Source organism: Helicoverpa zea, chromosome 21 (assembly GCF_022581195.2).
Source record: "Helicoverpa zea isolate HzStark_Cry1AcR chromosome 21, ilHelZeax1.1, whole genome shotgun sequence".
Taxonomy (NCBI): domain Eukaryota; kingdom Metazoa; phylum Arthropoda; class Insecta; order Lepidoptera; family Noctuidae; genus Helicoverpa; species Helicoverpa zea.
Window position 1 is genome coordinate 6,763,397 of NC_061472.1, and position 17,587 is coordinate 6,780,983.

Here is a 17,587-nt window from a genome sequence, read left to right on the forward strand (position 1 = left end):
CTAATAGGGTGACTATGAGATTAAGCTATGTGAGACAAATCCGAATTTGCTAAGATTATTAAACACAGATTAGTATTGAAGTTTTAACTTACGCAGTTTGTGACCTTAAGATACTAATAAAGGCTTTTAATAATTAGCGGAAGTTAGCAGTATAAAAGCAGGAAGATTCGAAGTGAAGACTGTTTTTTTGTATTTCTACTTCATATATAGACTGCTGAGCCATTTATGTCGCCTTTCTTCATTTTTTGGGAAGCTATAACAATAGTACAACAGTTTTAAAATCCATCACCCATATTTTGACTCGTTACAAGAATTCATGGGCACCCTAGTTGTTTGGTTTACGAAAATGTTATTATTAGCTAACCTGTGGAACGATATATTGCAACCACCATAGGATTCACTTTTGCAAGTAGAAACGCAACACTTTTTCACCATTTTAATAGTTTAAATTGATTTAATACAAAAAAAAATAAACAAAATTTTAAATGCTGATTACGCGCCAAGAACGTTCAGGGTTACCGCTAGAAAATAAAAAAAAGCAAAATAAAAATTTATGTTGTTTATGTTTTAATAATAAATACGAATAAATTAATGCGATTGTTATTAATTTGTTGACTTACAATTGTTAAAATAAGATAAAAATATAAGTGATTCAATTGTTTTTGGGAAGACAAAACTTTTGATCACAACATTTTTTTATGCTGGCAAGGTGTTAGAAAGAGACAAACAGCCTCCGTTCGAACTATCCTTCTCGGCTCGGATTTGCCTCTGTGTGTTATGCAACCAATTTAGTACCTTATTGCGTTAGAATAGAGTTCATTTTCGTAAATATATATTTTGAGCGTGCGCAATCTTGTTTAGTAATATTATATCTATGAGGTATAATAAAATATTTTTGTGTAAGTACAATAAAGAACACCACGCGAATATGGCGAATTGTAAAAAAAAATACCTAGGTAATCCATTCAGTGGTTTAGCCACGAGTCGTTTTTCGTTTTCATAATTAAAAAAAAAGTCTCGACTCTTGTATGGTATTCTAATTCTGGCACATTTTTAACCTATTTACTATGTTTGAAAAAAAAAAACATTTAAGTATTTTCATTTTTACGTACTTAATTATTTCTTTGTGCTAATCGTCGTACAGTATATTAACGTAGATATTTAATTTAATGTGATTAGATACGAAACACTCTGTATATTGTTTAGTAGAGTATATATTTAGAGTACAAACAAACAAAAATGTTTCCAATTTATTACATTGGTAAGTAATGAGCGCATCCGGCCGTGCTGTCGCTGTGGCGGCATATTGGGCTGACAAAGTGTAGTCTCACCATGGTCTCACACACTATAAGACAGCGGTTCCCAAATGGGTTCCGCGGAACCCTGAGGTTCCGTGACGAGCCCTCAGGGGTTCCGTGGAAAATTCAAGATTTCCATATGGTAAATCGTTTCACTTTTGACAATATTAAATTATTATTCATTTTCAATTAAATTGTTTTAGATATTGCATTCCGAAATTCCATTTAGGCACCATGTAGGTGGGTACCACTCGGTAGTGTAAGTACGCGTTCGCAACAAGTGGCGGGGGAAGGCCACGGCAGCAGATAATTTAATTCCGTTTTTTACAAATTGTAGATTAACTTAACACCTCCAGGTCTTCGGCAATCGGCAAAAATAGGTAGCGAGGCGGCCAAAATTCACCGCATTTTTTGGGCTTATTTCATCGCCAGTATTATACGTTTTCATACATTTGACAGGACGTGAAATGACACTTCATACGAGTATTTCCAGTGAGTGGCTATTTTTACCATGAATCAAAAAGTGACATTATTTTCAATTTTTGCACCTCCTCGAATCCGAAAATTTCGCGCTCGCTTCGCTCGCGACTCCATGTTACGTGTGATGTTTTTATGTTCGTTTAATTGCTCAGGTAACCAACACCGAAAAAATTTCGCGCTCTTCCGTCGAGGTTACCCTTGATGTTTATTTTATATTCCTCTGGTTCAGAAAAAGCAATAGCGCTTTCTTCGCTAGCTGCTTCTTATTCATTTGCATTTGCTTTTTTGTGTGGATATTGTACTTTTTGAGATCTTATTAATTTACAGTGGTTTTGTTTATTTTGTGTAGGTACTTAAACTAAAAAAAATTTGCGCTCGCTTCGCTCGCGATACCAGCTACCACTGAATGTCTTTCAATGCTAGCGGGTGCTTGGAACTTCTTCTTTTAGTTAAAAAAAATCGCGCTCGCTCGCCTCGCACCTGTACAAACCCAATCTATTTCTTTTTACGTTTACTTTGTCAGTCTTCAAACATAAAACTATTTACGTAATATACAAAGTCAAGGGCGGCTAAATTGTTTTCTGGCCCGTGTGGCAGATAGCCATGCTATGCCTGAGTATACTGAATATGTCTCTAACCATATGACCATTTGGTGCGCTACCACGCCACGAGCCGTAGGTACCTTAGTGAATTTACGTCTTTAGCTTACTTCTTACTAAAGCTAAGGTTCCGCCGAAAAATGGTGAAACGAAAAGGGTTCCGAAGCCAAAAGAATTCGGGAACCGCTGCTATAAGACACACATATATACACATAAGACATGTCATCGACACGAAAGAAGAAGACTTATAGATAACGTAATTAGAACGTATCAACCTCGTATCAACGTACTAAACGTTATTCTACTCTTACAGGCCATAAAGTAATTTTATAACATTGATAATGGATAGACGGAAGGGTAATTAATAAATCAAATCATTTAATTAACTAATAACTTTACTATCTTCACTTACGATAACATTAAATAGTACACGAGTAATTGATTTTGTAAGTTAACGACAACTTTAGTTAAATAACACACAAGCACATCATATTAATTTGATCTAAAGCTCATATAGTTTTCCTCTTCTGATACATTTCGAGAATCTGCAACTTTTATCCATTTATTTTGTTAATTGACACTACATCAACACCATAAACTTAGCACATAGGTTCTACACACATATATTATTGTCTTTGAACATCGACCTACGGTGATTAGCTGTATCATATCATAACTTTATCTGTAATCTTAATCGCCACAAAATATTTTATGTCCACTTCTTAGGAGAACTTCTACATAGAACTCCATATACCAAAGCCAACCCAGTTAATTACAAGCTTATGACACCGAGCCAATGACTAATTGCCTTTTGCATTTTATTTCAAAAGTAATTTCATACTTGCAATTTGCAAAATAACTATGCCTTTCAAAGAATTAATTTCCGCGTGCCTATCTAATAGCCAATGCTAATCGTACTACGTTTGATGGACATTTTTGCGTACATATGCAATATTTGTTATACTATTGCTAATTTTCTGTTTATTAAAATGATAAGAGACCATTATTACAGTTTCAATACGATGCATACTGCAGGTAAATGTGCATAATATAATTTGTATGTGCGATAAAATTGGCAGAACACTAAAATACGATAAAACAAGTAAGGTCTCAAATATGTCGGCGACTGCTTCTTAGATCACACAAAATAGTTTCACTGGACGACTATAACATTTAAATGCTATACATATTAATATTACTAAAGATAATTCATCGTTTAATTTATATCATTATTGTCTTTTAAAATAGGTATTACATATTTATATGGAAGAAGGTTTATGATTTACAACATAGAATTTACTGGTGCAGGATTGTAAAATATTTTTAAAGAAATAATCAAATCGATATATTGATATCGATACACTTATTAGAGTGATAATTGATTAAACATTCCGATAAAAGCGTCTTTAAAATATTCTCTTGGCCACCTGATATCATTTGAATTATTTTGGCAACTTTTTTTAACCATACCTAGATGCATTAAATGGCTAGGTATAAGTAGCAATATCAGTTCATTGATATCAGACGAACAAGAGATTGACAAAGTTAATCAAAAACATACAGACAGAAACATACAAATACATTTTTTTTAATTTAAACTCTGATTCATATTAAAAATACTAACAAAAGTTATACCAACTTCATTCTTTGACTTGTTAAATAAAAGGCGCCTACGCTGAGCTGTAAAGTAAAGCAACAATAATTACAATAACAAAATTAAATATTCCGAAAATCTACAGTGCCATATTAAATGCAATATTCAGAAATAATTACTTACAGCCGAATATAAACCAACGCCACTCCAGTTTCTTCATAAATACGTTTACGCACATAATTTGCGTACAAAACTTCACAGAGATGAAAAAGTTCCTCTACAGCTTGCGTTTAGGTCGACTAGCGATTCTTAATTATATAGTGTACATAATAATATTATAAACAAACTCATCATAATATTACTGACGAAAAACTAATAACAGCTGAAAAAAAGCCAAAATATTAAAAAAAGAATAATAAATGAGCAAAATATAACACCTCTTTAGAAGTGGAATTAGAGTAAAAACTTTTTGCGTGGAACAAGGTACTGGTTAGAGAGTTGATCGTCATGGAAGATTATATTCCATAATTAGGACTGTACCAACGTAAAATGCCACGATAAAGAGATAATGACGACTTTTACATAAAACTTAATTAATTTTGCAACATAATTAACAATAATATCACTTCAGCAGTTTCACTTTGAGTGAAATAAAAATAAATGTAATTGTTGAGCACCCCGGTTTAGAAACCTATGAATTATATTGTTCTATGGCAATGTTCGTTTTTTATTTTCTTTCATACATCAAAAGAATACTTGAGAGTAAACAATTAAATGGAAAAAATTAACACTCCTCAAATCCAAATTGCGCTATTTTTATCATACCTACATTCTTGCACTATTGAAGCACTAGTAAATAACTACTCTCAGTGCATAGTTGTAAAGATCAAAATCAAATGGTAATTTTGTTATTTTGTGCCTTTCAACTAACGTTTCAACTAACAGGTCTTAATTTTGGTACGTACTAGTAGGTAAGTACTAGGTTGATTGAATTTATTTGATCATTTAGTTAGTTATAATAGCATAATTAGAAACTCGAGACAATAAAACAAAGAAAAAAAATCTAAATTTACTAGGCAAATTCATTCCTACAGTTAGTAGCTTGATTTCCTAATTCTGGAGATAAATGTATTCTAAAAAAATTACGTCTTTTAAAACCAAAAATATTGGATCCAGCATTTAAAAATCCATACTGGAATTATTGCAACTACAAAAATAAACAAATATTAAAACACAATTTGCGAAAAAAAGAGTAAAAAGAAACGATGTAAATTTTGTATAATTCATAGTTACAAGGGCTCATAGTACAATAAATATAATTTAAAAAAGTAAACACGTTTGTAGATAATTGATTTAGTTAATTGTTTAGACTGCTCTCTGTTGTTCGTAGCCGAGCAAGTATTCGGCCACTCCGAGGTAGTACACTGTTTGGGCGATGCCGAACAGAGGAGCGATGACGATCATTCGGCACGTTCCTCCCTTGAAGAACGCTGTGGGGCCTTCGTACCTCAACGTAGTCCTGGAACACAAATATTAGTTATCGTTGTGCATAAAACTTACTCAGTGTCATTTGAACATCTGTGGCAGGTCAGACAGGCAGTAGAGTAGGTGACTACCTCGTTGGTCTAGTGGTCGCAAGCGCGACTGCTATGACTGAGGTCTAGGGTTCGATGATTCCTGGGTCGAGCCGAAATCGCTTTTTGGGTTTTATAAACTTTCAAAAGGCAGCCCGTAGTCTTGAAGTTGGTGATTGATACTTCCGTGCATCGGAGATCACGTTAATGTCGGTCCTGCGCCTGATCTCTCTCCGGTCGTGTCGGATTGCCGTCCCATCAGGTTATGAGAGTGAAGGAATAGGGTGTGCACCTATGTCTGTGCAAAAGCCCGTGCACTATAATATGTCCTGCGCAGCTGGCTGATCTCCTTACATGAGAACAGCTGCCGTGGCCGAAATGGGCCTTGGTTGTTGTTTTATTATTAGTAGCAGGTCAGATAGGCAGTCGCTCCTTGTAAAACACTGGTACTCAGCTAGGCATACGGTTAGACTGGAAGCCGACCCCGACAAAGTTGGGAACAGGCTACGCAGACGATGACAGCTAATTGGTCAGACTTACGAGATACAGTCCATGATGGAGTTGTACTGCCTCTCTCCACTGCCTTTGGTGAGGGTCTGCATGCGAGTCTTCACTACGTCCATCGGGTTGACAGCCAGCGCTGCCGTCGAGCCCGCCATGCAGCCCGATAGGAACGACCACCTGGTGACAACAACTTACTATATAAAATGGAACAAGTAACAAAAAAGGAGTCTACAACTTTAGTATGGTTCGTTCAGAAACTTCTTTGACTGATAATTTATAACTTTTGGTTCCTCGGGTCTCTGATAGCAATATCTGGCAGAAATTTTAAACAATCTTTATCTAGTAGCAGATAACTAACTGACACACTATCGGTAACCAGTGAAACCGGGCCTCTAACTTTTAATTAAAGAAAACTTTAGTAGGAAAAGAAAGATAGAAGTCTAATAAAAAAAAAAACATCAAGTTACTTCGGTTGATTATTGGAAGCGACATCTATATAATTCTTGTTTCTCTTTTATATAATCTTTTAATTATTACAACAGCAACAATTTTCGCATTAGCAACACTTACCAGAATGGTGGCGTCAAATCTGTAGGTTTCTGCAGTCCCTGTTTGCTGAGGATCGCGAACAGCGGGAAGTAGACGACGCTGAAAGAAACGTCTCGGCAGGCCGTGGCTGTGATGCCCTTGTACAAGCCGAAAATACCCCTCTCTTTAACCAGTTTCGACGTTAGCTCCCACGCTGTTACTCGCTTTGTTTCTTTACCACCCGCTAAAAAACAAATTACGAATCGAATCATGGATCTTGTTTATTAAGATTAAACTAATAAGCTACCGTCCCATCGGGCTATGAGAGTGAAGGAACAGTGAGTGCACCTGAGTCTGCGCTTGTGCACTATAATATGTCCTGCGCACTTGGCTACTCTCCTTAAATGAGAGCCGTCGCCGTAGCCGATAATCGGCTAGAATGACATCAATAAGCCACAAAAAATGCGGCCCCGTCTGTGCTGCCCAACGTGCCACAACATTGCACGGCAAAAGATTTACTTGCTACCACTGATAATAATGCCATGAGCCTGGTGAAATGGTGTGCTTCCAAAATATGATTTCAAATTGCCACTGACTCGCAAAGAACTTCTTCTTCACATAAGCCACAAATTCATACACACAGCTAAAAATCCCACTAACACTTTGTAGTGCAATTACCAAACAAATAATACAAAATATCGATAAAAAAGTGTGGCAATTTAAGAAAGAATACTAACCCGCTTTTATCTGTGCAGCCACTCTGCCAGCATCTTGCATCTGAATTTTCAGAAGTTCCATCGGCGTGGTGATGATGATCTGACACGCTCCGGCGCAGCCACCAGCAAGCATTTGTCGGGGGATAGGAATTGATCTACAACCAACAAGTTGTACATACTTTATCTCACGTATGCGGGTGAGACACATGTTTTTGGTCATTGCCTGCAGACAAAACTGCCTACAAAAGTAGGATTAAAATCCTATTTTTGTAGGCAGTTTTGTCTGTCAAAAGTAGGATTAAAATCCTACTTTTGTAGGCAGTTTTAGTTTTAGTTTTAGGCAGTACTTTAAAAAAATATATATAACTTTAATAATTGTTTTAAATAAGTGTAATCTGCTTATTTATATCTGTTCGATGTATAATAACGAGGTAACATATTTTGTTTGTTTTGCTCCGAAACTGCTGAACCGATTTGAATTATTTTTACATATGCTATATTTTATCCCGGTAAGGGAAGAAATTCCTACCGGTACTAGGGTGAAACCGCTTGAAAACAGCTAGTTTATTAATGACATGGTGTTTCCTATATCAGTACTACATTGAAAATATGAAAATTGGTTACCCCGTAACTTACCCATCTGGCATAGAGAGGTAGAAGCGGAACATGTCGTTGGCAGCCAACTTAATGGCCTTTTCTGGCGTAATCAGCAATATGTTGACACCGGAGCCACGGTACATACCAAAGTAGCCCTCAGCTCTGTATGTTTGTCTGAAGCAATCGATCCTGAAAACATCAAACATATATATTTTGTGTCCTCAATTAATTAATTTGCCCAAATGTCACGCCTGTCACATTATCTGTGGCCTCATTTGAGTCGTTTGTACAAGTGACTGCCGAAGCCAGACAAAACTACTACAAGCAAAAATGTTGGTCGCAAAGTTTCTCTAATGTTACCTTTTATAAGAACTACGAATACTCTCTACCTCTTTCATACCTCGTGTTTAACGTTACAATATAAAAATAAACATACAAATCTTTAAATATAACATAACCTTACGATAAAATTGTAATACTAACATATTTTTGTATTGCCTTTCGCCATTTGGGCCAATGGTCTGGTTCTGGAGTCGCGTCTTCACTAAATCCAAGGGGAATACCACGGACACGCCCACAATGCCGGCTATGCCGCCATTGACGACTTTTGGTAATAAACTGAAACACATTAAAATAACAATTAAAACATTAGATATAACTAAAAAAAAATGTTTCTGGCCAATTACAGTTTAAAAAAATATATTCATAAATCTTCGAGCTCTAATCGGCGTTGAAATCGAAGCTTAATTATAGTCGATATTGCTCGGTCGTAAACACTAGCTAGCATATACAGATAGGTATGTACCCCACCATAAAAATTGCTGTAAAGTCCATTTCACGAAAGAAGTCCCACAGACACAGCGCCAGTCTCTATGCGATAACTCAGTAAATACGTTCAAAAATAATATTTCCACGGGACTTAAATTCTTTCGTGAAATGGACTTGAACGACAATGTAGTTCAATCTCAATTAAAAAGATATTGATTTGAACTATATTCAAGAACATTCTCGAATGAAACTCGATACGATTCTTGTAATAAAAACAACATACAAGACAGCTAATTACGTATTCAATACAACTAGGCATAAAGCAGGAGGAAGTCGAGGAATACAAGGCAAACAATAAAACTTTTATTGGCATCAATTGTATTCCAGAATACTGGAAATATTCTTTAACTAGTCCAATCGTCGAGGCATGCTATATTTTTCAGAATCAACAGATCTTAAAAGATAAATGTTTCTGAACTTATCTCGACATTGCAGGAGATCGGATTATTTATCTTGTTCTCAAAAATACAACTGTCAGGTTTTGATATGAATATGACATACATACAAAAATATAATTTAAGGAAAAGCATATTCATAATGACTTCGTAGAAGTGCGCAGTTTCATTTATTTATTGCGATTTTGGTATCATCTTATTCCAACCCTATAGCAGGCTCTGTTAATAGTCGAGACTTGGATGTATGCCAATCTTACAAACAGCCCTATATTAATGGGCATAAAAATAAGGCTTTTATTTTACAAAATAGGGTGCATTATTCAGAAAACAGTAGCTACTAATGTGACAGTTGTTATTCTTATCGCTGCTATTCATAGATGTAATATAATATATTACATCTATGAATATTATTAAACAAGATTGCACACGCTCAAAATATATATTTACGAAAATGAACTCTATTCCAACGCAATAAGGTACTAAATTGGTTGCATAATACACAGAGGCAAATCCGAGCCGAGAGGGATAGTTAGAACGGAGGCCGTTTGTCCCTTTCTAACACCTTGCCAGCATTAAAAAAATGTTGTCATCAACAGTTTTGTCTTCAAAAAAAAAACAATTGAATCACTTATATTTTTATCTTATTTTAACAATTGTAAGTCTACAAATTAATAACAATCGCATTAATTTTTTCGTATTTATTCTTAAAACATAAACAACATAAATTTTTATTTTGCTTTTTTGACGTGACAACGTCTTATAAATCGATGAAGCCGGCTGCACGCACGAAAAAACATGACTCATGCGGCGTTACCACGCTCTGAGGCGTTCCGTTTAAGGCTTGAAGTGCAAGCGAGAGCACGCAACGAGCGACAAAGAGGCACGATCGGCCTCCGCTTTCGGCAGCGTTCGACATCTGACGATCAATTTCTTATGACGTTGTCACGTTCGACTATCGTCAGTAAACCGACTTTACAGACAACCGTTTTTTTTGTATTAAATCAATCTAAACTATTAAAATGGTGAAAAAGTGTTGCGTTTATACTTGTAAAAGTGAATCCTATGGTGATTGCAATATATCGTTCCACAGGTTAGCTAATAATAACATTTTCGTAAATCAAACAACTAGGGTGCCCATGAATTCTTGTAATGAGTCAAAATATAGGTGATGGATTTTAAAACTGTTGTACTATTGTTATAGCTGCCCAAAAATGAAGAAAGGCGACATAAACGGCTCAGCAGTCTATGTGTGAAGCAAAAATACAAAATAAAACAGTCTTCACTTCGAATCTTCCTGCTTTTATACTGCTAATTCCCGATAATTATTAAAAGCCTATATTATTATTTTAAGGTCACAAACTGCGTAAGTTCAAATTTCAATACCAATCTGTGTTTAATAATCTTAGCAAATTCGGATGTGTCTCACATAGCTTAAGCTCATAGTCACCCTATTAGAAAGGGACAGACAGCCTCCATACTAACTGTTTCACTCGGCTCGTTTTTTGGGTAAAAGTGCGCAGTCCTGTTTACTATATTATGTCTATGCTGCTATTACACTAAAACCATAACTTAGAAGCCTTTAATTATTTTTTTTACATGACAATAAACTCGAAGTAAGTCTAGGGAGGTAGGTATGTGAGATTTTCATGTGTGACATTTTTTTGACGTAACAACGTCTTATAAATCGATGGAGCCGGCTGCACGCACGAAAAAACATGACTCATGCGTCGTTACCTCGCTCTGAGGCGTTCCGTTTAAGGCTTGTAGTGCAAGCGAGAGCACGCAACGAGCGACAAAGAGGCACGATCGGCCTCCGCGTTCGGCAGCGTTCGACATCTGACGATCAATTTCTTATGACGTTGTCACGTTCGACTATCGTCAGTAAACAGACTTTACAGACAACCGTTTTTAGTTAATATTCTGAACGGTAAAAATATAGAATAGCATTGTTATGGTAAATTATCTCAACATGAAACATAAGAGTAGCTCAATCAAAAGTGATTGTATTGAAGGTCACTAGCAGACTTAGAAAATGTTAGGCCATAGAAAAATGAACACTATTCCTAGTGCTTTGAGGTCTAATACAATTTATTATATAGGTTTAATTTACATAATGTTAATGACTGGATTATGAGCAGCTTAGCATAAGAGAATAATAATATGTATTAGTGCTGTGTACACTAATAAATGCCCTCTTGTCTTGTGCATACATTACATAGTCAGTTTATTGTAGCAGTTAATAAAAATATTAAAAATGTGCTACCATCTTACCTCCTGTACTTTTATAGCTTATAAAATTCACGTAATACCCTGCCCATATGTAGGTTAGAAAATCTAATAATAGACAGAAGGGGCACTCTTTTAGTTTTATAATCTGAGTAACCTTCCAGACTAATGAAACTTGGCCTGGCATAGAACATGTAGTCTACTATACCTAGCCTTTTTTATTCATTATTTTAATCTCTCTGTGTTGCTCCCATGTTGGTGCATTAATATAGTTTTGTATATCACAAAAATATTTAATTCTAGAACAAAACTTTAAATAGAGCAGTAGGTACAAATTATGTTTGTAAATTCATAAATAGTGCTAAATACAGACTACAGGAGAGCAAAAATAAACTTGATTGCTTTTAAATGGAAGATTCTGTGATAAATGAAAGGAAAATTATTTCATGTTAGTCACACTGACTGAATAGAAACCATCATCATCATATGTCATCAGCATAATGTTGGGGTCAGCTTCCAGTCTAACCGGATGCAGTTGTGTACCAGCGCTTTTCAATGTGCAACTGACTGTCTAACCTCCTCAACCCAGTAAACCTGGCAAGCCATAGCTCCTAGGTGAGACTGGTTGTCAAACTTATTGGTGTATAATTTAAAGAGTTAAGTTATGTGTATCAAAGGGGGAGGCCTATGTTCAGCAGTGGACATCCTATGGCTGAGATGATGATGATTATGATAATGATGATAAAAGAAAAACGACTTACTTGAATTGTGGTGCTGCTTTTGGTGCGGGGAGGTCTTTTGGCCCTGACATTTTTTTTTGAAATTTTTTTGAAGCTGAAATAAAACAAGTTACCATAAAATTTCTCTTAAATAACAAATATTAAAAGACCTCTTAATTTACCTAATTCTGAAATGACCTAAGTTGTCTTTATCAATATAGTCCACATTACAAATTTTCATGTTAAGAAGTAAAAATGTAGGATTTCACATTAATTACATTCTTTTAAGATTACATATTGGAACAAGAGACTGATAACCTTGATTTTGATATAAACTTAATTAATCTAATTAAAATATAATAATTTCCTAAAATAAATCATGCTAGAGTTTAGTTAAGTCTTAATCAAGTGTGTGTAATTTATATAATAAATTATCTAGCTCGATTTTAATACATTAAGGTCAGAAGGTCCACTTATTTAAGTACCTACTGGTAAAATTACTAAAACTATAGCAAAATGTCTGTCTCTGAGAAAATCAATACAACATAGCCAACATCTAACACACATTGTATTTGATGGATATTGTAAATACCATAATATTGTGAAATTTGCCACGGTAAATACAAATAGAACACATTTTCCTCGCTCGGAGATATTCTACTCCTCACTTGAACATCTTCGTCGGCATTTTTACGTAATCAAAACAAAATTTTTACTCACCTTTTAGATAAATTTGCAACTTGTATAATTTAGACAGCCCTTGAACTGTTTGTAAAGTTACTAGTTAAACATTTTGAGATCCAAAACTGTTTTTTTTAGAAATTTTATAAAATGTAGGGCCAATTGCCACTGTTTGTCCGGAGCCGGGGACTTGTACTATGTGTTTGACGTTTTAACTGGAAATTTTCGTTTGATTGATTGACTCAATGTTGCAATTTTTTTATTGTACAATTACCCCGATTTCTTCACATATTCAAGATATTTTTCGAACTACAGAACAGGTATAGTAGGTTATATTATTATAATTCATTACTAAAAACTCTTTATTTATTTTCCTTATAAAACTCGTAAGAGGTAAAATGGTATTAAACACAGCCAACAGGCAATGAACAGAATGATGATAAACATTAGCACCCATTATAATTGTCACTCGTAATTACCAAGATCATGGCAAATTATAATTTAATGGTAACACTTATTCCAATACATTGATTTTCAGATTTTGTGGCCTTTGACATTTATGTCGTATGTATTGCCAAACTAAAATATGTAAAAGTTAATTAGTCGATCTTTAGTTTTAGAGATAAATAAAGATAATTTATAAATAAAAATCATTTTTTTTTTCCACAATCTCCTCTAAACTCATAACAAATATTACTTGGATAAGCAATGTTAACTAGCACATGGTTTGAACTTTTATCTGCTGATAGAATTTTGCATATAACAAAAGGCACTGAGAAGAGAGCTAATACAGTAGAGTTATACAAAAAATGATTTCGAGATAGCTGTTTAGCTTCTGTAAGATACCTAAAATAGGCAAGTACCTAGGTATGTAAACACAGCTTTCCGCTGCCGTACAAATGTCGTTGTATTAAAAAGTAACTGCCAGCGACCGCGGATGCAGGAGATTTTTGTTAGATAGGCTTCCTTCCTACCGTTTAATGCAATATGGATGAACTCAATTAATTAAATAGGGTATTTATTATATTTCTACTGGGTACATGTACGTACCGATTACCTTTCACCTACATAGGATAAGGTACCTAATTACCTACTCGTATTTATTAAGCGTAGAATTTCATTTAACTTGCAAAATTTAGATGTATCAACCTATATAAGACAAGTTAAGATAATTAAAGCAATAATCAGTAGGAAACCTATTCATCCCTTCCAATATCTAAGTCATTAGATCCTGAAGAAAGTGAAAGAATATCGATTAAATGATAGGTTCGCCGTATTTAGACGGTATCGATTATGGTCCCTTTCTATACAGTCTTTTCCGGATTCAACAATATAAAATGATCCATGTCTATCAGTTTTGTATCAAACTATCTTGTGTGGACGTAAAGTAAACTACAACAGCAACAATGAGTTATATTACTTTGGTGAGTTCAATCAATTCTACTAATATTATAAATGCGAAAGTTTGTAAGGACATGTACCTGGGTGTGTCAGGTGTGTGTATGTTTGTTACGCCAAAACTATGAAACTTGGCAGTACAGCTTACTAAAGGATATTTTTTTCCATGTGCGAGATATCTATAGTTCCCTCAGTAGGTACGCGGGAGGAATCGCCACCATAACCATCTGAATTAGATCAATTCAAACTCAAAGCTCCTTTTCAAGGAAGCAACATTTTTCTTTCTCCCCCAATCTGCTCTAATTTAAACCGAATAACTTTACCTTCCAGGTTCTGTCAGTATGTCTGTTCGCGGCTATCGCAGCCAGCAGCCAGCAGGACAAGAGGAGTGTCATTAGCATTGAGCCTGCTGCGTGGCCAGGAGTGGCAGCCTGGGTCCAGAGCGGACATGGTAATGCGCTAAATATCTTGTAGCTTCTTAATTGGGCATGTAGAAATGTGTGCTCAGATATCATTTATGCAGCTGCGTCAAGTAGTTCCTTTCTGGGGAAGCGATGGAAAACTGAGACTTAGCTTTTCTTATATACCTGTAAGTTTTGCTTCAGTCGTCTATTCCTGTAATATAACCATGCATTTTACCTATTTCTAGGGCTTGCTTTAAATAGCACTCTTTCGAACAAAAATTACTAGACGGATTTCGATGAAACTTGGTAGTAATATTGCTCAGAACAACTTATAGATGGACTTCGTCACATACACAAGAATCTTTATATAATTCCCAGGAGGATGGTCATCAGACACAAGTTCAGATGTGGCGGGGGCAGTAGCCGCTGCGAAGGCCGCTGCAACAGCTGTTATGGCTGCACAACATGAGGTGGCTGCAGCCAAGCATGCTGCCCTTGAACAGCAAAGTGTAGCCAGCGCTAAGGAAGCTGCGGCTGCTCGCGCAGCTCATAAGAGGTTTGTGAGATAAGCCTAATACTGCCATCAAAGCAACAGCATCTTACCAGGTACTTATTTCATGGAATAGCATCTAAAAAGTCTGGCTATCACACACCTACAGAATCTATTAAATCTATGGAACACTGGACTTGTAACTAATACCTTCTTAAGATAATAAAGAAATGAAAAAAAAAAAAACGCTGTATACCTACACCGTAAACTCCGATGCACCTAATGCACAGATTTAAATCTCATGTCGTGACTGACTTAGGTCCTCTTACAATATCTGAAACGATTATTTATTTGTGTAAGTGTAACATTTCCAATAGTACACTAATGAACATGTTTTAGTGAGGAGGCAGCAAGGAACGCTCGCGCGCACGCACTAGAAGCCGCGCAGGCCGCAGTACAGGCGCAAGCGCAGTTAGCTGGAGCGAAGGCCCGCGCCGCCGCCGCGCAGAAGATCGCAGCCGCCCGTGAGGCTGCGGCGGCTAAGGCCATACAACGTGCTGCGCATAACCAGGCTGCTAGGCTGCAGAACGCCGGTACCAACACTTAGCGAAGTTATTCAGACTCACAGACTCTTTTAAACTGGAGTTCTATTTACCTACAACTACAACAGCAGGAAATGTCTCACATACCCTTTTAAACTGGAGTTCATTTATAAACTACTCCAACAGCAGGAAATTAACAATTCCTAAGTAAGAGTTTTTTTCCTAAATCGATCTCAGTGGCGTGCACTTCGAGAGGCCTATGTCCAGCAGTGGACTGCGATAGGCTGATGATGATGATGATGATGAAGCAAGAGTTAATCAAAGTTACTGGTTCGACCTGTCATCTCACGCACCCATCCCGTATATTAATTAATAGTTAGCTTATGTAATAGTTATATTCCTTCTATTTCAGACATAGAAGCATTAAAGCTGTCAGTGATCCAGAGCTCCGGCGCTGCTGGTGCCGCGGGGGCTGCTCAACACGCCGCCACAGCTGCAGCGGCGGCTCTTCGCCCCCAGACCCCTGAATGGCCTGCTAAGCCCTGGGCCCCATCAGCCTGGGTCCCTGCCGCTTGGGGCTGGGCTTAGAAGCTACAGATATAGACACCAGCAAAAGAAGATTCCTGTTTAGATTTTTAACAATACAATTTGACTACTTATGTTAATAGATTAAGCAAATGCAGACGCGTTAACGCTTCGTAGCTAGTTTTACACTAGTTGAGAGTTGCTTTAAGATCTGTACTAACATAAGCGAATTAATAAACGTTTTTGGTTTTTTAATTGTTGTTTTAAACTGATTGCGTAGACAGGTAGGTACATTGCCTATTGCCTTATCAAAAACCCAAATTATTTCTTCTTATCTATCTTTTACGTGACATACAGCTATTCATATTCATGTAACTGAACACTGATAGAGTTAAAAATGTGATCACTGACCTACATCATGAACATTTATTTTTTTAAGAACTTGCGATAACTACGTTTTACCGCTGTAATGATTTTTCAAAAAGAATATTGGGCTAAGTGACCACTTAATTGCCCAAAAACAAAAGAATGATAGTAAAACGGGATATTTAAGGTATGTCTAGCCTCTTCCAGAGTTTTTGTTCGTAAGTATTGATTTGGTGAACGCCTGCGCGGTACTCACTGGAGATGAAACTCCATACATCGTGCCTTCACAGCATCCCGCATCTGTTGTCGAAATCAAATGTATTGTAACTTAGTGATTATAAACCTCAAATATCCAAAATGTATCTAATGGAAGCCTAAACAAAAGGTAAGAATAATATACCCGACCTGTGTGTGCGTCCTTAGGACAGTAAATTAGAACTGGGTGCCTGAAAAGGGGTGTAACTGAAATATTCACACGCAATCTAAAGTTGTGCCTTTACATGATAGCTCGAAGCTGTCATTTAATAATCCATTGCTAGAGTTTGCTTGTTGCTCGTAATGAGTTGTATGACTTAAATTAACGTTGCGTTATGTGATGCAAAGTTTGTAGATATCAAGATACAAAACAAAAAAAAACTATAAAACTACTAACTGTTTAGGTAGGTAACAGTGGATATTTTTATATCGCTAAGATTTCAGAAAAATAATAGTAAAAACTCAATTATTACATTTATAACCGGTGGAGCGCATCAGTGTGCATCGCAAAACAAGTAATTTGTAGATAAACGTGACCTAGACAATAAACCGGTCAGATGCTCTGAAATGCTTTCGAGCATGCGCTAACTTTTATATAGCAGATTTCCATCTGTCATGGGATGTTGAAAATGTAAACGCGCAGGCGCGCTGATTGTTTGGTCCTTATGAAAACTCGGGAATATATAGATGATGAATACAAGGGCAAAAATTATTAGGTAGGCGTTTTTATAACAATACTTTAGGTACTTTAAATTATAATTTACCAACATCCAGTAATGTAGGCTGGTGGGATAACAATACACTATTTTGCATACTTACGATGTTATTGCTGCATGCAAGCCACAATGAAGTCATGTCGATCTTTTTT

The 17,587-nt window shown here is 36.1% G+C and overlaps 2 protein-coding genes across 2 annotated transcripts; one reads left to right on the forward strand and one right to left on the reverse strand.

Annotated features, from left to right (window-relative positions):
• Window positions 1-5,232: 5,232 nt before the first annotated feature.
• On the reverse strand, window positions 5,233-12,956 carry LOC124640716 (mitochondrial glutamate carrier 1-like). Its single transcript, XM_047178614.1, has 8 exons — window positions 12,779-12,956; window positions 12,101-12,173; window positions 8,374-8,508; window positions 7,930-8,079; window positions 7,315-7,448; window positions 6,620-6,821; window positions 6,086-6,226; window positions 5,233-5,490 (listed from the first exon to the last, which is right to left on the reverse strand). The coding sequence occupies exons 2-8, from the start codon at window positions 12,148-12,150 to the stop codon at window positions 5,337-5,339; spliced, it is 966 nt and encodes a 321-aa protein (XP_047034570.1). The 5' UTR covers window positions 12,151-12,173; window positions 12,779-12,956; the 3' UTR covers window positions 5,233-5,336.
• Window positions 12,957-14,100: 1,144 nt separating this feature from the next.
• On the forward strand, window positions 14,101-16,353 carry LOC124640902 (tol-Pal system protein TolA-like). The gene is made up of 5 exons (XM_047178862.1): window positions 14,101-14,163; window positions 14,468-14,588; window positions 14,920-15,097; window positions 15,431-15,624; window positions 15,986-16,353. Exons 1-5 carry the CDS (start codon window positions 14,146-14,148, stop codon window positions 16,159-16,161), a joined length of 687 nt encoding a protein of 228 aa, XP_047034818.1. The 5' UTR covers window positions 14,101-14,145; the 3' UTR covers window positions 16,162-16,353.
• Window positions 16,354-17,587: the final 1,234 nt, after the last annotated feature.